Source organism: Pan troglodytes, chromosome 1 (assembly GCF_028858775.2).
Source record: "Pan troglodytes isolate AG18354 chromosome 1, NHGRI_mPanTro3-v2.0_pri, whole genome shotgun sequence".
NCBI lineage: Eukaryota > Metazoa > Chordata > Mammalia > Primates > Hominidae > Pan > Pan troglodytes.
In genome coordinates this window covers 68933182-68951900 of record NC_072398.2, presented here as the reverse complement: position 1 = coordinate 68951900, position 18719 = coordinate 68933182, and the positions used below count along the sequence as shown (strand labels likewise).

At 52.5% G+C, this 18719-nt stretch overlaps 1 protein-coding gene across 2 annotated transcripts in view; it reads left to right on the top strand.

Annotated features, from left to right (window-relative positions):
• The window catches only part of QSOX1 (quiescin sulfhydryl oxidase 1), a 43209-nt gene that overhangs the window by 16722 nt on the left and 7768 nt on the right, over positions 1-18719 (top strand). For both annotated transcript variants that reach the window (XM_016933529.4, XM_009439248.5), the window contains exons 3-9: positions 3793-3838; positions 4403-4505; positions 7266-7356; positions 10648-10793; positions 12390-12524; positions 14523-14652; positions 18023-18145. In XM_016933529.4, coding sequence (XP_016789018.1) covers positions 3793-3838; positions 4403-4505; positions 7266-7356; positions 10648-10793; positions 12390-12524; positions 14523-14652; positions 18023-18145 — 774 coding nt within the window. The remainder of the gene's footprint in view (positions 1-3792; positions 3839-4402; positions 4506-7265; positions 7357-10647; positions 10794-12389; positions 12525-14522; positions 14653-18022; positions 18146-18719) is intronic.

Genomic DNA, 18719 nt, shown 5'->3' with positions numbered 1-18719 from the left:
TAGATGGCAAATCATTTGGACAAAGTCATTGGCTTTGGCAAGGGAGAAATGATAGGTTTGTTCATTGATCCCTTTATCCACTCATCATTTAGAAGCAAGATTGAGCAACTTCTTTGTGACAGTGCCTTCAACAGCTTTTTAAACAGAAGAGTGTCAGGACCTGACATGTGTCTGTAGGAGAGACCGGGGTAGGAGACGGGGGTGGGCAGTGGGCACAGGAGAGCAGTCGAAAGTGAAGCTAGGACCAGGGCAAGGGGGCCAAGTAAGGCTGGTCAGTGTCAAGCCAACCAGGGGAGGGTGGCAACGTGAAAGCAACAAAGGAGAGCATCCACAAAATGTGGCACGAAAGATGACAAATGCTCGCCATGGGAAGACAAAGCAGGCAGTAATAACATCTGTACCACAGAGAGGCCAGGAGGGCGGGGAGAGATCACTGGAGTGGCTGAAGAGAAGGTCACCAAGGAGCTTCCCTAGAACAGCTTCAGCTGAGGGTTGTGGGGATGGCCAGAGAGCAGTCTGAGGAGCAAGGGCAGACGCTGTTCCAGGAACGTTGGCAGCATGGGGACACGGGAAGGAAATGCGGTTACTCGAGAAGGAAGGAGGGCCTCTCTTCATCCCCATCCTCCTTCCCTTCCCATCCTTTCCTTTTTTAAGGGTTAGACTAGAAGGATTCGAATCTATCTGTAGGCCTAGTTGGGCGGCTGTAGTAGAAAAGAGGAATGATGAGAGATGGCTAGGAAGAAGTTCCTGAAGAGCGTGAGGCGTGGGAGCCAGAACTCGGAGGAGACATTGGCCTGGGAGGTGGGTGCGAAGCTTCTGAGGACAGAAGGGAACAGCTGAGGTGCAGCAGGGCCTTCCCTTCAGCCTGCATCCTGGGGAGAGGCTCTTGGGGTCCCTGCATCCCCCTGGGCCACTCTGGCTGACCGAGGTTCCTGGTCAGACTCCAAGCTGCTTGTGGCTGCTGGGATCTTGAGGGGTTGCCTTTTTAAAATTTTTTTATTTTTTGAGACAGAGTCTCTCTCTGTCGCCCAGGCTGGAGTGCAGTGGCGTGAACTCGGCTCACTGTAACCTCCACCTCCCAGGTTCAAGCAATTCTCCTGCCTCAGTCTCCTGAGTAGCTGGGATACAGGTGCATGTCACCAAATTTGGCTAATTTTTATATTTTTAGTAGAGATGGGGTTTTACCCTGTTGGCCAGGCTGGTCTCAAACTCCTGACCTCAAGTGATCCGCCCACCTCGGCCTCCCGAAGTGCTGGGATTACCGGCATGAGCCACTGCACCCATCCTGAAGAGGCTGCCTTTTGGTAGAAGTAATGCAAGCCTCTTTTAATATGGGCACCTGCTCAGATGTGGGTGACCTGATGGTTGATGACAAAAAAATGACCATATTACTTTTCAGAGGTGAAAATAACAGCTGTAGCTGTGGGAAAGCCACCCATCTCAAGGCTTCATGATGTCAGTGTTGTTCTCATATGTGTAGAAACCAGTCAAAGTGTAACCTGTCTGTAAATAAACAAGAGCACCATCACCATGAATAACTGCAGCGCAACATCACCCTCGGGTTTCTTTTTTGTTTTTAAATTTTATTTATTTTTAATTTTTAACTTTTTGTAGAGATGGGGCCTCACTGTGTTGCCTAGGGTGGTCTTGAACTCCAGGGTTCAAGTGATCCTCCCTCCTAGGTCTCCCAAAGTGCTGGGATTACAGGTGCGAGCCACTGCACCTGACCTGGTTTATTATTTGTCGGCAAACCAAACCCCAAATAGATATATCTTCAATTTTGTTCATGAAAAAGTGTCAGTCCATAAATGCCGTAACTTACATTATCAATACTATCTCATAATCAAGGAAATTTATGATCATTTTCTTAAGTATTAGGATAACATAATTTTAATAGGCCAATAAAATTAAATAACTGTAAAGAACGCTATTTAAATATGTGTGGTATGTATAAGTGGATGGTTTTCATCCATAATAAAAGTTTATATTAATGTTTTGAAAAGAGAGAGTAAAGCAGTGAGCAGGAGTAAGGGCCCGGGGGAAGTCACAGGGAGCAGAAGGTTGCAGATGGGGAGAGACTGGTGGCTTCTCTGCAGCCTTTGTTCCTCATGTGGGAGAGGGTAGCAGGTGGCTTCGAGATTTTCTGCCTACAAATGTCTGTAACAAACAAGTCCTAGCTGATCATGGTTCCTAGTGTTTAAAAGGTATGAAGGAGGGAAGGGGATGCTGGTGGTGGGTGATGATGGTACAGTTAACAGGTACCAGTTCCTTGAGGTATGCACTAGGTACCATGCTAAGTACTTTAGGTGTATGGTCATGGAATCCTCACAAGTCTTCAAGGTAGATGGTGTCATCCTCATTTCAAAGATGAGAACACAAAGGTTCGGAGCAGTTGACGCGTTGCCCAAGGTCACACAGCAAGAGCAAAGCAGAACCAGTCCTTGAACGAGGTCTGCCAGAGCCTGGGGCCTGTTCTCAGCTGCCAGCTTGGGATAAGGCCAAACAGCTCTATCCCAAGGAGGGAGAAGGAAACCAGTGTTTGGCTGTTGGAGGCAGAAGTCCAAGGTAGTGAAAAGTGGCCCCGAGGCTAGAGTCCCACAGGAAGAAGCCTCTTCCCAGCCTGCAGGCTCTCCCTTAGGCAGTTCAGTGGCCGGCTTCCAGGACAACTCAACTGTGTTCCCTCCTGAGTCGGAAGAGCACAGGCAAAAGCCTTGGCAGCTGTCTTGCCGCCTGGGCAGAAGCCCAGATTGCCAGGAGTCAGGCTCTGTTCGGTCTGTCCTCTTGCCCCAAGGAGGTGACAGACTAGGCTTGGGGTGTCATGTACATGGGAAAAGAGGACAAAGTGATGAGTTAAATCAGCTAGTCTGTAGCAAGGCATATTTCCCCAGGGACTCAGGTCCCCCCTTCAAGAGAACCTGTTCTGGAGACCCCTTCCTTGATTGTGTCTGCTGTGCTGGGCTGGGACTTAGTGGACAGAGACAGCAGCCTGTAAGCCCCTTTTCCCAAGTAAGGAGCAAGGGCACATTGACATAGAAGCAAGCTGACATTTCCCAAGGGACGTAGGAAGTGCCTGCACTTCATGTTTTCAGATGGGTCTGCAAAGGAAAACAGCAATGGTACTTCATCACTCATCCATTCGATAAATATTGGTTAGTAATTACATGCTAGGTACTGGGCTGCATAGAAATGGCCCTCGAGGAGGAAAGTGTATGAACTGCTGCCCACAGGTTCCATGGATGCTTCTGAGGGTTGTGGGAGGGTAACAGGGGAGGGAGCCAGTGTCCAGCTCCTAGAGCAACCTCCCCCCAACTCCCCCCAATTCACCATTTTACAGATGAAGAAACAGGCTCGGCCAGGCGCCTATAATCCTGACACTTTGGGAGGCTGAGGCGGGCAGATCACAGGTCAGGAGTTCGAGATAAGCCTTGCCAACACAGTGAAACCCCATCTCTACTAAAAATACACACACAAAAAATTATTCGGGTGTGGTGGCGGGCGCCGGTAGTCCCAGCTACCTGGGAAGCTGAGGCAGGAGAGTCCCTTGAACCTGGGAGGCAGAGCTTGCAGTGAGCCGAGATCGCGCCACTGCACTCCAGCCTGAGCGACAGAGCGAGACTCTGTCTCAAAAAAAAAAAAAAAAAGAAAGAAAGAAAAAAGAAACAGGCTCAACAACATTAAGTGATTTGCCCAGCCACCGCATTGAATAAGTAGGCAGATTTTCAGAGCAGGCCTGCGTGGCTGCACTCTTGGCCACTATCTATCACTGACGCCCACCTGTGTGTTTGCTTCCAGTTCTTCAAGGCCTTTACCAAGAACGGCTCGGGAGCAGTATTTCCAGGTGGGTGCCCAGCTCTGGTTGTCCTGTTAGCATCTTCCTCCCCCAACCTCCCTCTTCACCTGGGTTTCTATTGGGGTGGAGAAAGCCCTGGCAGTCGGCAGGGTCGAGGGTGAGGCGGTCCCCACGGGAAGCCTAACTTGTGTCTTCCCAAAACTATCCTCCCAGTCAGCTTTAGGGAAAGGCAGGTTGAAGAAGCCCTTCAGGTTGGACATATCCAGGGCCCTAGGGTCGGGGCAGGGGCACCATGTTCCCAGAAGAGCTCTTCTGTCACAATGGGGTTGGCACCCAGAGAGCAGACCAGAGCCCTTGGGGAAAGTCCTGACGACTCCCAGTTCTGAGGGATTCTTTCCTGTCTGAGGGATGGGTGTCCTTGCACTACTTGGGGCCACAGGAGGACTACTCAAGCCCCATTCTTCTAGCACAGGGAAGGACTGACGCCTCGTCTGTCTCTGTCAGAGCTGGCTGTGCCCTCGGCCCTTTGTTTCTGGGAGTGAAGGTGGCCAGTGTGCTGTGGAAGCAGCTCTGCTCTCCTGACACTCCGCTCACGCCTGTTTTCATTTACAGTGGCTGGTGCTGACGTGCAGACGCTGCGGGAGAGGCTCATTGACGCCCTGGAGTCCCATCATGACACGTGGCCCCCAGCCTGTCCCCCACTGGAGCCTGCCAAGTACTTTGGGCTGGGGCAGGCTTAGTGCATTGTGGGCCAGGATCCCAGGCCTGGGAGTGAGAGGGCGGTGGGAACAGCAGGGCGGGGACCCCAGTTTATTTTCCTTGCTGCCTTTGCCTGTGGGGCTCACACACCAGTCTGCTGGAGCTACTCCAGAACCAAGTGGCAGCTGATGGCTGGTGGTGGGCTTCCTATCGCACAGGTCCTGCTGAAGAGCCCTGTTTTTCTGGGGCTGACTGATGGTGCAAGGGTCCATCCCACCAGGTGGGAAGGAAAAGATGGATGGGGCTTCTCCAGGTTGTACCTGCTGCTGTTTCTTGCTACCTTCCCTCAAAATGTTTGCGGGACGCAGCAGGATTTCACATGCTCTATCCCCGGGAAGGCCACTGAGAGTCAGAATGGCATGAGGAGGAAAAAGGAGATCAAATATTTTGAGGGAACTTGGGGGGAGGTGGAGAGAAGGTGGTCATGCCTGGGGCATGGGGGTGGCCCCTGGCTCTCTGTACGGCAGAGCATCAGGTGCAGTGGCCGGTGCTCTGTATCTGTCAGCCAGGCAAGCTTCCCAGCTTGCCTCTTTTCCAGGAAAATGAAGACAGTAAGGTGCATGGTCTTGCCCATACTCTCCCAAAGAAGAGACAGCTAGATTAAAAACACTAGGCCCCCCACTTCTGGATCAGAACTCAAGATAGGATAATGCCCACCTTGGAGGACTCTTGCCAAGAAGGAACAAATCCATGTACCAGCAGGAGCTGCTAGAGGGAGCCCAGCCTTGTACACAGTGGAGGCCCCAGGTGCTAAGAAGGCCTCACGAGGCCGCTGTTGGTGCGCAGAGGCTCTCTTAAAAGTTTGTGTGCAGGTGCTCTCAGAGGCATGGCCCTGCTGAGAGATTGTGTTTCCAAGTGTCAGTTGGGGTTGAATCCAACTCACAATGACTCCTTTGTCATCTTTCCCAATTTTCCATCCTCTAGAGGGCCTCCAGGGGACCCTGGATGCAGCATAGTCTTTATGCGGTTTGGGGTTCCACAGCCAGACCCTGTCTCTCCAGAAAACACCCATGTCAGCCTGTGCCCTGGTCCTTGCTTCTTCTATTTCTCAATGACTGTGTTTCCATCTCCCTCCTTACACACGCACGTACATCCTCATGGCACATTTTCAGCCCTGGGGTATCTCAAAAGCAACAGCTCAAGCAATCCTGCCAAGGTCTCTCAAAGTGATCCTTTTTTTTTTTTTTTTTTGGAAGACAGAATCTCGCTCTGTTGCCCAGGCTGGGAGTGCAGCGGCACGATCTTGGCTCACTGCAACCTCCACCTCCTGGGTTCAAGCAATTCTGCCGCCTCAGCCTCCCGAGTAGCTGGGACTACAGGCGCCTGCCACCAAGCCTGGCTAATTTTTTGTATTTTTAGTAGAGATGGGGTTTCACCATGTTGCCCAGGGTGGTCTCAAACTCCTCAGCTCAGGCAATCCACCTGCCTTGGCCTCCCAAAGTACTGGGATTACAGGCATAAGCCACTGCACCCAGCCCAAAGCAATCCTTTTAAAGAACTTTAGGAAGGAGGTAGAGATGTGTGATGAAAGGTGAGCTGCCTCTTCTGAAGTCTGAGGGTGGGAGTGGGGAAAGGGGTACTGGCCCCCATGTAGGTTGTGCTCTTCTGCCAGCCTAGGGGAGACCCAGGGAAGAGGTCTGAGAGGCTGGCCACCTGATGCCACCCTAAAGGCTCAACACCTCTTTTCCTCCACCCCAGCGGGGTGCACTCTGGCCCTCACCTGTCTAGCATATCCATTTGGACTGTCACTGGCTGGGCTCCAGCATCAATACCATGTTTTTGTTTGTTTTGTTTCGTTTTGGATATGTTTTGTTTTGTTTTGGAAACTGGGCCTCAGTTTCCTCATCTTAAAATAAGGAGATGGGGTTAGAGATATAGATGGCTTCTAAGGTCTCCCGAACCCAAGGCTTTCTGATTCTTTCATTGCTTTTTAATGCCTGCTCTAGGGAGGAAAGAGCACATCTCCCCCTTGGTCGTGACTTGTCACAGTTCCAGACTTATAGCTGTTGGGTTCTAATACCCCCCAGCTCTCAGGGGACCAATAAAAACCACATCCAGTTAGCCTGGGCCTGCCCCAGCACGTGGAGACAACTGGTCTCAAAGCAGCCCTTCCCAGTCCCCCTCCCCACACGGCCTCCTACCCACTCCCGACTCTTTTTGTTTGTTTGTTTGTTTTTTGGAGACGGAGTTTTGCTCTTGTAGCCCAGGCTGGAGTGCAATGGTGCAATCCCAGCTCACTGCAACCTCCACTCCCCGGGTTCAAGCGATTCTCCTGCCTCAGCTGGGATTACAGGTGCCCGCCACCACACCCAGCTAAATTTTGTATTTTTAGTAGAGGCGGGCTTTCACCATGTTGGCCAGGCTGGTCTCGAACTCCAGACCTCAGGTGATCCACCCGCCTCAGCCTCCCAAAGTGTTGGGATTACAGGCGTGAGCCACCGCACCCGGCCCACTCCTGACTTTTAAAAAGAGACAGGAAGCAAAAACAAAACCAAGCACCCAAGGTAGGTCAGATGAAGAGCCAGGGTTAGATAACAAGAGCAACATCCTTTGAGACTAAAGGTTTGGTTGACTCCCTTGGAGAGCCCTGTGTGGAAGCGGAGGAGGGCGGGATGGCCATACCTGCAGCACTGCATCACCAGCGTCTGGCGTCGCCAGCGGTTTTGTCTTATTTCTGCTGGCTGTGCAGAGTGACTGCCAGAGTTGTCTCTTGCAGGCTGGAGGAAATTGATGGATTCTTTGTGAGAAATAACAAAGAGTACCTGGCTCTGATCTTTGAAAAGGGAGGCTCCTACCTGGGTAGAGAGGTAAGCTGCCCTGAAGTTCCCTGCAATTCTTGGATAGCCATGGAGAGAGAGCCCCAGTTTGGGAGCAGGGCTTTTCCTGCCAATTCTAGGGTCTTGGCTGCCTGGGTCTTTTAGCCTGGCATTGGCCTGACCCCTGCTGGGAGCCATGGGAAGTGCAGGAGCTGGACCTTTGCGTTTCAAAACCTTGCTGTTTATTCTTATCTCCTTCACGGAAATCAAATATAACACCTGCTGTTATTGAGCATTGGACCAAGATTGCTGACACACGTAGCTGCTAATCCCCAAAATTAATGAAGGTGATCAAATAGCATGCCCAAGATCACACAGCTAGTAAGTTGGTAGAAGAGGGCTTTGAACCAGGTCCGTCTGGCTCCAAAGCCAATGTTGTTTCCACAGTGTCCCACTCCATGGGACTGGAGTGAAATATTTGGGAGGGAGGGAACATTAGCGACGCCCTAGCCCCACCGGAGGAAATGGGGTCCTTTACCCAGATGCCGCTCTGTCTCATGTGGGGCGTCCGTGAGCCAGCTCCCCAGCGCATCTAGCTGCAGTGCCCTGTCTAGAAAGCAGGGATGATTACATTTCTCCATAGTATTGTTGGGAAAGTCAAATGCAGCAGTTTATGTAAAGGGCCTGGATTGCAGCTGACACATAGTAGGTGCTTTATAAGGATCCATTCCCCTCGCCTAATGCAGAGAGCTCACCATTCTGCCATTGGTTCATGGACTTCTCCATAGACCAATTGTGAGCTTTTCCCAGCTGCAAAGGTGGGACGTGCCAGTGCACGGGAGATACTCCAAGTCAGTGCAGGGAGACAGGCATGAGAATAGGCATGAAATTAAACTGCACTGTCAGCCTGAGTGATTTTCCTGCTGAAACTCAACAAGCACAGCTGAGAGTCTGAGCTGAAGCCAGATGCTGTCTCCAGGCCTCTCAGCCCTGAGAGAGGAGGCACAGGGGTTGGGGAGGGGAAAGACAGCTTGGCTGAAGGAGTGCCTGACCCTCTGGGGTCCCAGTTCATGCCTGGGGTCATGCCTGTTATGTAGAGGTGATAAATGGTGATTGGAATCAGGTCTTTTCCCTCCCCTCCCACCACAGTCCTTGAGTACCAAGGGGCTGGGGTCCCAGTGGTTGGAGCCAAGTGCCCCATGCCCATGCAGTGGTGCTTAGCGTGGGACCAGTGGCTAAGGGCCCAGGTTCTGGAGCCACACTAAGCTGGGATTTGTAGCACAGTTCAGGCATATGCAAGCTGTGTGATCTGGAGGCATGATTTCACTTCTAAGCCTCAGTTTCTCCAGCTACAAGATAGGAGCTTTATATTTATTTATTTATTTTGATTTTTGTGAGACGGAGTTTCACTCTTGTTGCCCAGGCTGGAGTGCAATGGCACTGTCTTGGCTCGCTGCAACCTCCACCTCCCAGGTTCAAGCATTTCTCCTTCCTCAGCCTCCCAATTAGCTGGGATTACAGGCATGCACCACCATGCCTGGCTAATTTTGTATTTTCAGTAGAGACGTGGTTTCACCATTTTGGTCAGGCTGGTCTCAAACTCCTGACCTCAGGAGATCCACCCACCTCAGCCTCCCATAATGCTGGGATTACAGACGTGAGCCACTGCGCCCAACCAGGAACTTTATTTTTATTATTTTGAGATGGAGTCTCGCTCTGTCGCCCAGGCGGGAGTGCAGTGGCACAATCTTGGCTCACTGCAAGCTCCACCTGTCAGGTTCATGCCATTCTCCTGCCTCAGCCTCCTGAGTAGCTGGGACTACAGGCGCCCGCCACCACACCAGGCTAATTTTTTTATATTTTTAGTAGAGACGGGGTTTCACCATGTTGGTAAGGATGGTCTTGATCTCCTGACCTTGTGATCTGACCACCTTGGCCTCCCAAAATGCTGGGATTACAGGCATGAGCCACCATGCCCGGCCTGGGAGCTTTATTTTTAAGTAAACACTTATGTACCTACTATGTGCTAGTCACTGTTATGGCATTTTAATAACATTAACCCCTTCAGTTCTCAGAACAGCCCCCCTGAAGTTGGTGGTATTATTATTATTGTTGTTATTATTATTTTGCAAGTAAGGAAATTTGGTCAGGGAAAGGTTTGGTGCAGTGGGGCCAGGATTCCAGTGCAGGCAACTGTAGTGTACGGTGCCGCATCTCTTAGTCAGGCCTGAGAATAGCTGCTATTTCAGTGTTTCTCTGAAGATAAATGAGGCAATCTGTGTGGACACTACATAATACCTATGCAATACAGGTTAGCTAGTGCTTTCTCTTATTTCTTTCTAAAAAAAATAATGATGACCGATGTATATTTTTCTGATTCGGAGTCTAGATAGGAAGCTTTATAAATATAAGAATAAAGGCTAGGGGGCGCCACCTGCTCCATGGTGAAGAGTGAGACGTCAGTAACAGAAGTCCGTGCCTGCCATTTGCAGATGGCCTGTCCGATTATGCTCAGAACTTCTCTTCCCATTTCTAATGTGGGGACATTGTCATCTCAACAAGGCCTCTTGTTGCCTTCAGAGAGCCCCATGTTAAGAAACGTTTTCAGATCTTCTTATAACTATACACATTGACCAAAGGGCCCCTCTGACTACTGCACATACTGGGCTCAGAGTTAGCCTGCTGTTTAGAAGTTTACCCAATTCCAAAGGTTTATTTTGTTTGTATCCTACCCATGAAATTTGTTACCATATGTATTTGAACACAATAAAATCACAGTTCTTTAAACATCTGTGACTCAAGCTTCCATAAGGAAGACTGCTCTTGCCCCCAACAATTGATATTTCAAACAAACAATAATTAGTAATTTCTAAAGGGATCTTTTCCCTTTAGAAAAATGTTATGAGAAGGCCCTGGGGAATCCTGGACATCAGAGAGCAGTCTTGGGGTGTGAAGGTCTTAAAGACAAGAACATGCTGGCTCAGTGCAAAAAACAAACGAGAATTAAAATGAAACCACATTTTATTGTGCTCTTTACAAATTGCTTTCATTAGAAAGAAAATACTACCCAGTTGGGACTGTCATAAGAAATTAAAGCGTGTGTGGCGTGCACAGCTCCAAGGCCTCTCCTCCTGGGCAGTGATTGGCACTTGCTACCTACTGGTTAGCTGCTGTTGATGGCGAGTATCTCTCGCGCATCACTGTGGTCCACTCTTTGTGGGTTTAGAGTCTGGAAGGAGCACAGCTGCCATCTGGGTGCCTTCACAGGTCACCGAGCTGGGACCCAGCCCTGGCTCCCTCCACCCGGTGGCCTGGCCCCCAGATGTTCTGCTGTCCCTGCAGGTGGCTCTGGACCTGTCCCAGCACAAAGGCGTGGCGGTGCGCAGGGTGCTGAACACAGAGGCCAATGTGGTGAGAAAGTTTGGTGTCACCGACTTCCCCTCTTGCTACCTGCTGTTCCGGAATGGCTCTGTCTCCCGAGTCCCCGTGTGAGTATCCTGTCTCCTGGCGTCCCCTCTCGTCCCTCCCTGTGCTCATCCTTCCTTCTTGCCCAGAGGGGCTGCCTGCCTTTCACAGTGGCCAACATGTTCTTTCTGAAGAGCCCCCTCAGGGGAAGCTGCAGTCTGCTGTCTGCGGGGCCAGCGCCTCCACCGTCAGGAGCCTGGGCCTGAAACGCTAACCCTGTTCCGCAGCTCAGAGACCTCAAAGGCCTCAGCCCCCCGCACCCAGTGTCGCCTGCACCCTCATTACGTCCCCACCACAGCCCTGGCCCTCTTCCCCACCCTCTTCTGTTCGCAGGCAGACTCATTGGCAGGCTACAGGCCTGGCAAGCACTCATATATGCCTGACCCTCCCTCCCTTTGGTTTTCTAATTGCAGAAAAGTTCATTAGCAGCCAGACAATAGCCAGTTCCAAAATGCCGAGAGAAAACAATCAGGCCAGCCTCAGCCCCTCTGCCAGGCTCCCGCTGCTGAATGGCCCGTTAATGGCACCAGATGGTGCCTTGGTGCCCTCCCTGGGCAGATGATTGATGTCAGCCAGGCCCCGCAGGCAGGAGCATTGGGCCAGGGAGGCAAGGCTTGCCTGTGGTGCCTGGTGAGCTGCTCCTCGGGGCCCTCAGTGCCAACCCACACGGCGCCGGGCAGGGTGGCCACTTGGCCTCACCCTGGCCCAGATCACCTGCTAGAGGGCCCAGGAGGTGCGATGCCACCAAGGACAGGGAGGCACTCGCTTTCCGGGCAGGCCCAGAAAGTGCCAGTGATGGTGGGGAGAGAAGGCATTGTCTCCTCTCTCGGAGTTGGTGGAGGGGAAAATTGTTTGTGACGATGCTGCCTCCCGAGCCATCTGCTCACCGAGAAACCCAGGATGGTGGAGTGGAATGAAGCCGTGCGTCCCATGCCAGCTCCCCTGGGGCAGCCCTCACGCTGCTGCTGGACCCGGCGTCTCTCTCTGCAGGTGCCCTGGCTGTGGGTGAGAGGGAATATGCACTCAGGAGGTATCCCGTGCCCTGGAGGACTCCTCTCTGTCGGAAAAAAGAAAGAAACCAAAAAGACCGTAAAAAGATTTAGAAAATTCTGGAGGCTCTTTGTCATTGTTGCTACCTGTTTTTTGAAAAATCCCATATCAAACTCCCTGGACTTCTTAGGGGGTAATGTCACTCATAGTACCTCAGGGCGAGCTTATGGATGGGCAGCTGCCATTTTGAATCTCGGGGTCCTTGGGGAAGGGAGTCACACTCCGCCGTTCCTGTCTGTGGGCACCGGGCTGTCCCGTGCCTTTCCATGCCCTGCCTGGAGCCAGAGGGCCACTGGGGGAATTCTCGGGCCCAATTGCCTTACCAGGTGAGGTTTGACATCAGGCTGGTGTCAGAGAGGCTTTCCAGAGCATGTGCAGTGATTAGAAAGGTTACAGCAAGGCCTGGGTGCCATCTTCTGGCCTCACAGAGGACAAGATGGAATCTCGTTCACATATTTAATAAACCTTCCTGTCTGATGAGCCACCCTTCTTCCTCTTCTGACATTGGTTAGCTCTAATCTTGTTCTCTGCACTTACTGCCTCTCCTCCCTGGTTCTGTGCCCTCACAGGCTCATGGAATCCAGGTCCTTCTATACCGCTTACCTGCAGAGACTCTCTGGGCTCACCAGGGAGGCTGCCCAGACCACCGTTGCACCAACCACTGCTAACAAGATAGCTCCCACTGTTTGGAAATTTGCAGATCGGTAAGGCTACGCCTGGTTCTCCTCACTTCTTCTCCTTCCTCTGATCACAGACCACACCTTCACACCCACGCCCTCTTGCTCATTCTTCTTCCTTGTCATATGATTAGTGTGTACATTCTGAGCCAGGCTGTCCCCCACCCTGGGGGCTGGCCGTGCTCAGGGACCTTCAATGTGTGGGAGCGGCATTTAGCTGCGGTGCCTCTGGTGTCTGTTGCGGGGCCGGGGCTGACTGGGGAATGAACACCTTCCATGCCCACGCTCCTTCAGCTTAACTCTGCTCACAAATGGGGAATCTGCATGCAAGGACACTCTGAGGCCTCCAGACCAACTTCCCACCCAAGCAATTATTTGTGCAGTCAATATTTTTGAGTACTCACTATGTGCTAGGCACTGTGGCAGCAGATATGTACAGGCAGATGCATTCTCTGCTTGTGCAGACCCTACGGCATCCCTTCTAGGAAGGCACCCAACCTCACTTGAATGCCTGTGGTGTCAGTGAGTTCACTGCCTTTTCAGGTCACCTGTGTGTGTGTCCACAGTCGTAAGCATGAGAGAGCTGCTCTTCTCTCTGAGGCTCCTTGCCTTTTCTGTTGTGGTTAGGCAGTGAGACAGAGCTGTAGACCTCCTGCACTGGTACCAGCTGCATACCAGGTGGAAATGTCTGACCAGGGAGCTCAGAGCTGGCCAGGACGGTGCCCCTCACAAGGGGATGCATGAGACAGTGGGGGAAAGGTGATTGCAAGAAGGACTTTGCATCCTAGCATGAGGGACTTTAAGGGTGGAAAGTGCCAAATGGAGAGACTTTTAGTAGATCAAGGGAGAAGGAAAGAGAGAGTGAGGGGTGGTGTAATCATTATGATCATTCCGTCATTATGAATGATCATCATAATCATTCGATCATTACAGTTATGCAAACCATTGACGTTCTTGTAATAGCTTGGGCTGGTGTATGTGCCAGGCTCTGTGCTGGGCACCTTCCCTGTGTTACCTCATTCAGTCATGGGGCCACTTCTGGAGGCAGGGCACAGGAATGGAGAGGTAAACTGAGGCCCAAGGACACCAAAGTGGAACACAGAGGAGACCTTGCTCTGAGGAGGAGCATAGGCAGCCACAGTGCGTACCCCGTTAGTTGACCTTATTGGCTCTTTCCAACCTCAGGAGGTTGTCATGGAGGGGTCAGGAGCAAGTCATGTGTTTTACAGGTGAGCTGACTGAGGCCCAGGAAAGTCAACTGAGTTGCCCAAGCTCACAAACTAGCTCACAGTCAAACTGAGGTGAGAACCCAGGTCTCAAGAGACAGGGGAAGAGGCACCCAACTTTCCTGGCCCCTGCCATCAGAACCCTGAGCCTGGACCCCAGCATGATGGGCCTGGGGCCAGCATGGAGCCTCCGGCCCTTCCATGAGGGCTGCGGAGAGGTGTGAGATGGGCCCACCTAAGACGTGAGGTCTGGCAGCTGTGAGCGCATCAGCCCTGAAAGAAATACAGGCCCTGCTTCCCCTCCTGCCCCCGTCGCCATTTCCCAGCCTTGGTGGGCAGCTAAACCCTGGTCTTTCAGAGAGGGCCCAGTTTTTCCAGAGCCATGTCGTGTGTATGAACCTGCTGGTCTGATTATGTCTAGTGGTCTTGGCTCGGAGCTGGCCTGATTAGTGAGTTGCAGGAGGGGTGGCTGTGGGCCTGGAGAGAGAAAACTCCTACTCCCTGCCAGGAGCTGCTGAGAGTTTTTTACATTTGTGCTTTTATTTGATCCTCTCAGCAACTTACCTGTGAGCAATGTGTTATTCATATCTTACAGATGAGGAATTGAGGCTCAGAGAAATTAGGTAATTTACCCAAGGTCACACAGCACATTTCTGGCAGAAGCCAGTGGTAACTTACAAGACTCTGTGACCATCAGCAGTGCCCCTTCTCTTCTCTCCCTTTAGCCCTGGATGCTCCTTGCAGCCCCTGCACCATGGTTAATACTTCTTTCTCTCTCTATCTCCCTCTGGGTCCTCAGCTCCAAGATCTACATGGCTGACCTGGAATCTGCACTGCACTACATCCTGCGGATAGAAGTGGGCAGGTTCCCGGTCCTGGAAGGGCAGCGCCTGGTGGCCCTGAAAAAGTTTGTGGCAGTGCTGGCCAAGGTGAGCAGGGCCATGGCTTCCCTTGTCTATGCAATTCTACGGATGGTCAGTGTGCGTTCCTGTAAGCTGGGCACCCCGTCAGCCCCTCCCTCCAGAAGCCCATGGTCTGGCTGGACACCTGGACCCACAGCTCTCCCTGTCCACCATAGGTGATACCCTCCAGCCTCAGCCATACCCCACACCAGCCCCACACTGCCAGGGACAACCCTGCCCCATGCAGCAGTGTGGGTGGGACACAGGGCCCGTGCCCCCCACCTGGGGATATTTCTAGCTGATTCAGTGACTGTGGCTCTGCCTGCCTGAGTCCTCAGTCAGAGCCCCAGTGTGGCTTCCCACCCCTTGCCGTGGTCACTGGGAAAGCAGGACCCCTAGGACACCCTGGCGAAGGAGAGGATGCTCTTCTGATACTCCTTGCTTCCCTCCCAGTCTGACCCGATCCCTGGCCCTGGCCATGCCTTCCTTATTCCTTTATAGTTTCCCTGGGAAGGTGGCTACTCCACGAAGGGTAGCTCCTATTTATTGAGGACCTGATGTTTGTCTAGGATTTAATCCTTTTAACTACTCTGCGAGGTGGGTGGTTTATTTTGTCCACCCCGATTTAAGAGGCCCAGGGAGCTCAAGTGCCATGCCTTCGTTCTGCCAGCCTGGAGGTGTTCTGGTCAGGCCTTGAGCCTGTGCTCCTTCCTCTCTGAAGGTGAGAGGTGGCTGCCATTCCCTCTCTGCGCCCTTCCCTTTGGTTCCAGATCCTGGCCATTGCGTCCCTGCTGGAAACCCTGGACTCTGCTGCTCAGTACTGCTAAGTCAGATGTGGCTCTGGGCGCTTCGGGTTTGGCTGCTGGCTCAGCCTCCCTTGGCCCTGGGGCCCGGATCTGAGCCCGCCCTCCTCAGTGTGGGTCTGCAGGAAGCTGGGGCTGCCCTCGGGTGATTTGTGCCTCTCCTTGGGAACTTCCTGCCAGCCTGATCCCTCCTTCCCACCTCCCTGTCCTGATCCCCTGGCTTGGTCACATGCATGCGTGGTGACACTGAGAGGGCCTGACAGGGACATTTCAGCCTAAGGCAGGACAGTCATTGGCCCCTCACTGAAGTCCCATGCAAAATGAGCCCTTGTTCTTCAGTCCATTGCCATAATAGAGACCTTTCCTCCAAGGCTGAGAGCTGTTTGGTCCTCACAGTGCAGAGGCCTGGGGTTGACAACCTAGAGACTTAGAGGGGAAAAATCCAGAACGGACCCACCTACAGTCCCTCCTCCTGACCCATGAGGGAGAGCACCCAGCATGCTTTCCCGGCATGCCTCAGACACCCCACCACCCTAGTCCAGTACTCTCCAAAGGAGTCACCCCAGGAAGATCGGCTTGTGTGTCACTCGCATCTCTCAGCTGTGCTCAAACCTGCTATTTTCTTTGTCCGCAGTGGGGCTGTTTGCAGCCGGTATGGGGGAAAAGAATGAGATACAGAAAAGTCCCTGAGCTGGGCAGAGGCATCACCCCCTGTGTGCCTGCTGAGTCTCTGCCTTCAGCAAGGGCTGGGAATGAGCTTGAGATGAAGGTGCCTGCCCTGCCAGAGCCAGGGCCCTCAGGGTAGGGCTGGCAGTGGGGTGGAGGACAGAGGGAAGCCAGGTATGCCCCGCAGTAGCAGCAGAGGCATCGGGGGCATGGGCCTGGAGACCCTCTGTTTGGGTTTTGCCCGCACATCCCCTGGGGTCTGTAGAGTATTCTGGCCCTTGCCTTGCTTGGGTAGCTTCTTCCTGAATAGTAGTATCCTAGCAGCTACCATTTCTTCAGCCCTGCCGGTGCCTGCAGTGTTCTTTGTATATTAGCTCCTCATTCTGTTTCTCAGAGCAGATTCCACAGCATGGCTTCTAGTATGATCTCCGTTTCATAGAAGGTGAAACAAAGCCCCAGAGAACTAAAGCACCTTGCCAGGGTCCTCCAGCTAGTGAGGGGCTGGGCAGGGAGCCACACCCACTCGCATCCAGCCCATGCCCATTACCACCAAGTGCATGGTGCTCACAGGCCCGAATGCCTAAGGGTGCCAGTGGACACTGCTGGCTCCCCCTGGCTAGCTGCCAGCCCTGCAGGTGCCCGGTCAGTCAGGAGGCCCTCTGCATGTCCTGCCGGTGCCTTCCCACCCGGCCTCTCCCGGCCTGTGCTCCCTCCTGTGAGCAGCTGGTAGGAGTGGCCACTGGGTGGCGTGTGGGCACCAGGGTTTCCTTGCTCCCAGTTGTCCAGAGCTCCTTAATTCATCCATCCTTCTGGCACTGTCGCCTTAGAAGGCGGAAGTTTCTAAGTCAGGTTGATGGCAAAGGTCAGTGAGAAATGCTGACTTCAAGCTGTAAATTTGTGTGTGAGTTCCAGAGGCCCGTGTGGGCTCACCAGGAGGGCACGTGTCAAAGCGTGGTCTTTTCCGGCCATTTCTCACTCTGGGGGAAGGTGTCCAGCCCAACGTTTGATAGGAATATTTAATGGCTTTCTCAGAGGAATGGATCTGTTAGCAGGTTTTCCTGTTTAGTTACCATTCGTGTCTCCAGTATCCTTCTCCTCTCAAATGTTTGTCTTTGCTTTCTTTGCTGTGAGTTTCTCAGGGTCCTCATCCCCTCGGCCAGCCTCTTTGTGGTTTTATCTGACCAGCCTGCTGCTGTGCCCCTCTTTCTCCTGCCCTCCGCCCCTTGTGCTGTGCACGTGCACACACGCGCACACACACACATACACAAACATATGTCCTCCTCCCTGGAGTCCTTGTGGTTTTAAAGTGCTGATACTAATCAGATTTGAGTTGACTTATTGTCAGAGTAGCTTTTCATGCTCCTCAGATACCACTGGGAGTTACCATCAAGATCTGGATCTTGGCTGTGAGCCCCTGGCCTGGCTGGTCCTCACTGGCAGCCCATGGAATCCAAATGAAAGGTCTCGTGCCCACCTAACCCAGCTGGCCAGTCAGTTGGCAAGTCAGCTCTATCCGAGGACCACCCAAAGACAGGACTGTGTGGCCCAGGGCTCCCAGCAGCCCTGGCAAGGGGCACAAGTGCTCCAGCCTTCCTCCCAGTGGTGGCACATGGTCGGGGGGTGCTGCACAGGAGCCTGAGGTCTGAGAGAGGGAGACTTCCAGGACCCCACCCCATTTAGAGCGAGCACCTTCCCTACCCTGTCTTCTAGCCTTACCAGGTGTCCCAGAGCAAAGGTAGTACAGAAGTCATATTTGTGTCTTAGTTAGAATGTTTTCCTGGTGGTTTTGGAACTTTGCACAACCTCCTCCCCACTGCCCCCTGCCCCCCGCCCCCCGCCTTCTTCTGCATAGCTTCCTACCATCTGCAGGACGGGGAACTTGGGGAATTGCTTTTCACTCTCCAGCTTCCGCTTGTTCCTCCCCACAGTATTTCCCTGGCCGGCCCTTAGTCCAGAACTTCCTGCACTCCGTGAATGAATGGCTCAAGAGGCAGAAGAGAAATAAAATTCCCTACAGTTTCTTTAAAACTGCCCTGGACAACAGGAAAGAGGTGAGTCTGGGAAGCAAATAAAGATCTCTCCATCCTCCGTATTTATGAGAGTGCAAGGGGTTAACCCTGTCATTTCTGGCCTTCTTCGCCAGTTTGCACCAGGGAGTCAGTGATCTTCGTTGGGTCCTAACATTAATAATCAATAAATGACTATTGATTGAGCTCTCTATGCGCACATCTCATTTAATCCTCATAATGTTAGTGGAAGGTAGATATTCTCCCCATTTAGCAGATGAAGAAACAGTACTTTGAAAAGGTTAAGCAACTTGTCTGGGTTCACGGAGCCAATAAGTGTTTGGGCTGGGATGAAAACTTGGTGAGACACCAGAGTTTTTAACAACTACCCTGTGCTGCCTCTTAGTTTGTGGTGCTGCTCAGCATGGCCTCCCTGGCCCTCTCCAGGGCACCTTCTGGGCTCCTGCTCATGCTGCTATTTGCAAAAGTGGGTCACTGCAGCCAGCAGAGGTGTAAAACCTTGTAGACTTGTAGGGTGTCAAATCTCGAAGGGACCTCAGAGATAACCCCCTTGTGTTACAGCTGGGGAAGTTGAGGCTGGAACGGGATGCAGCTTGAT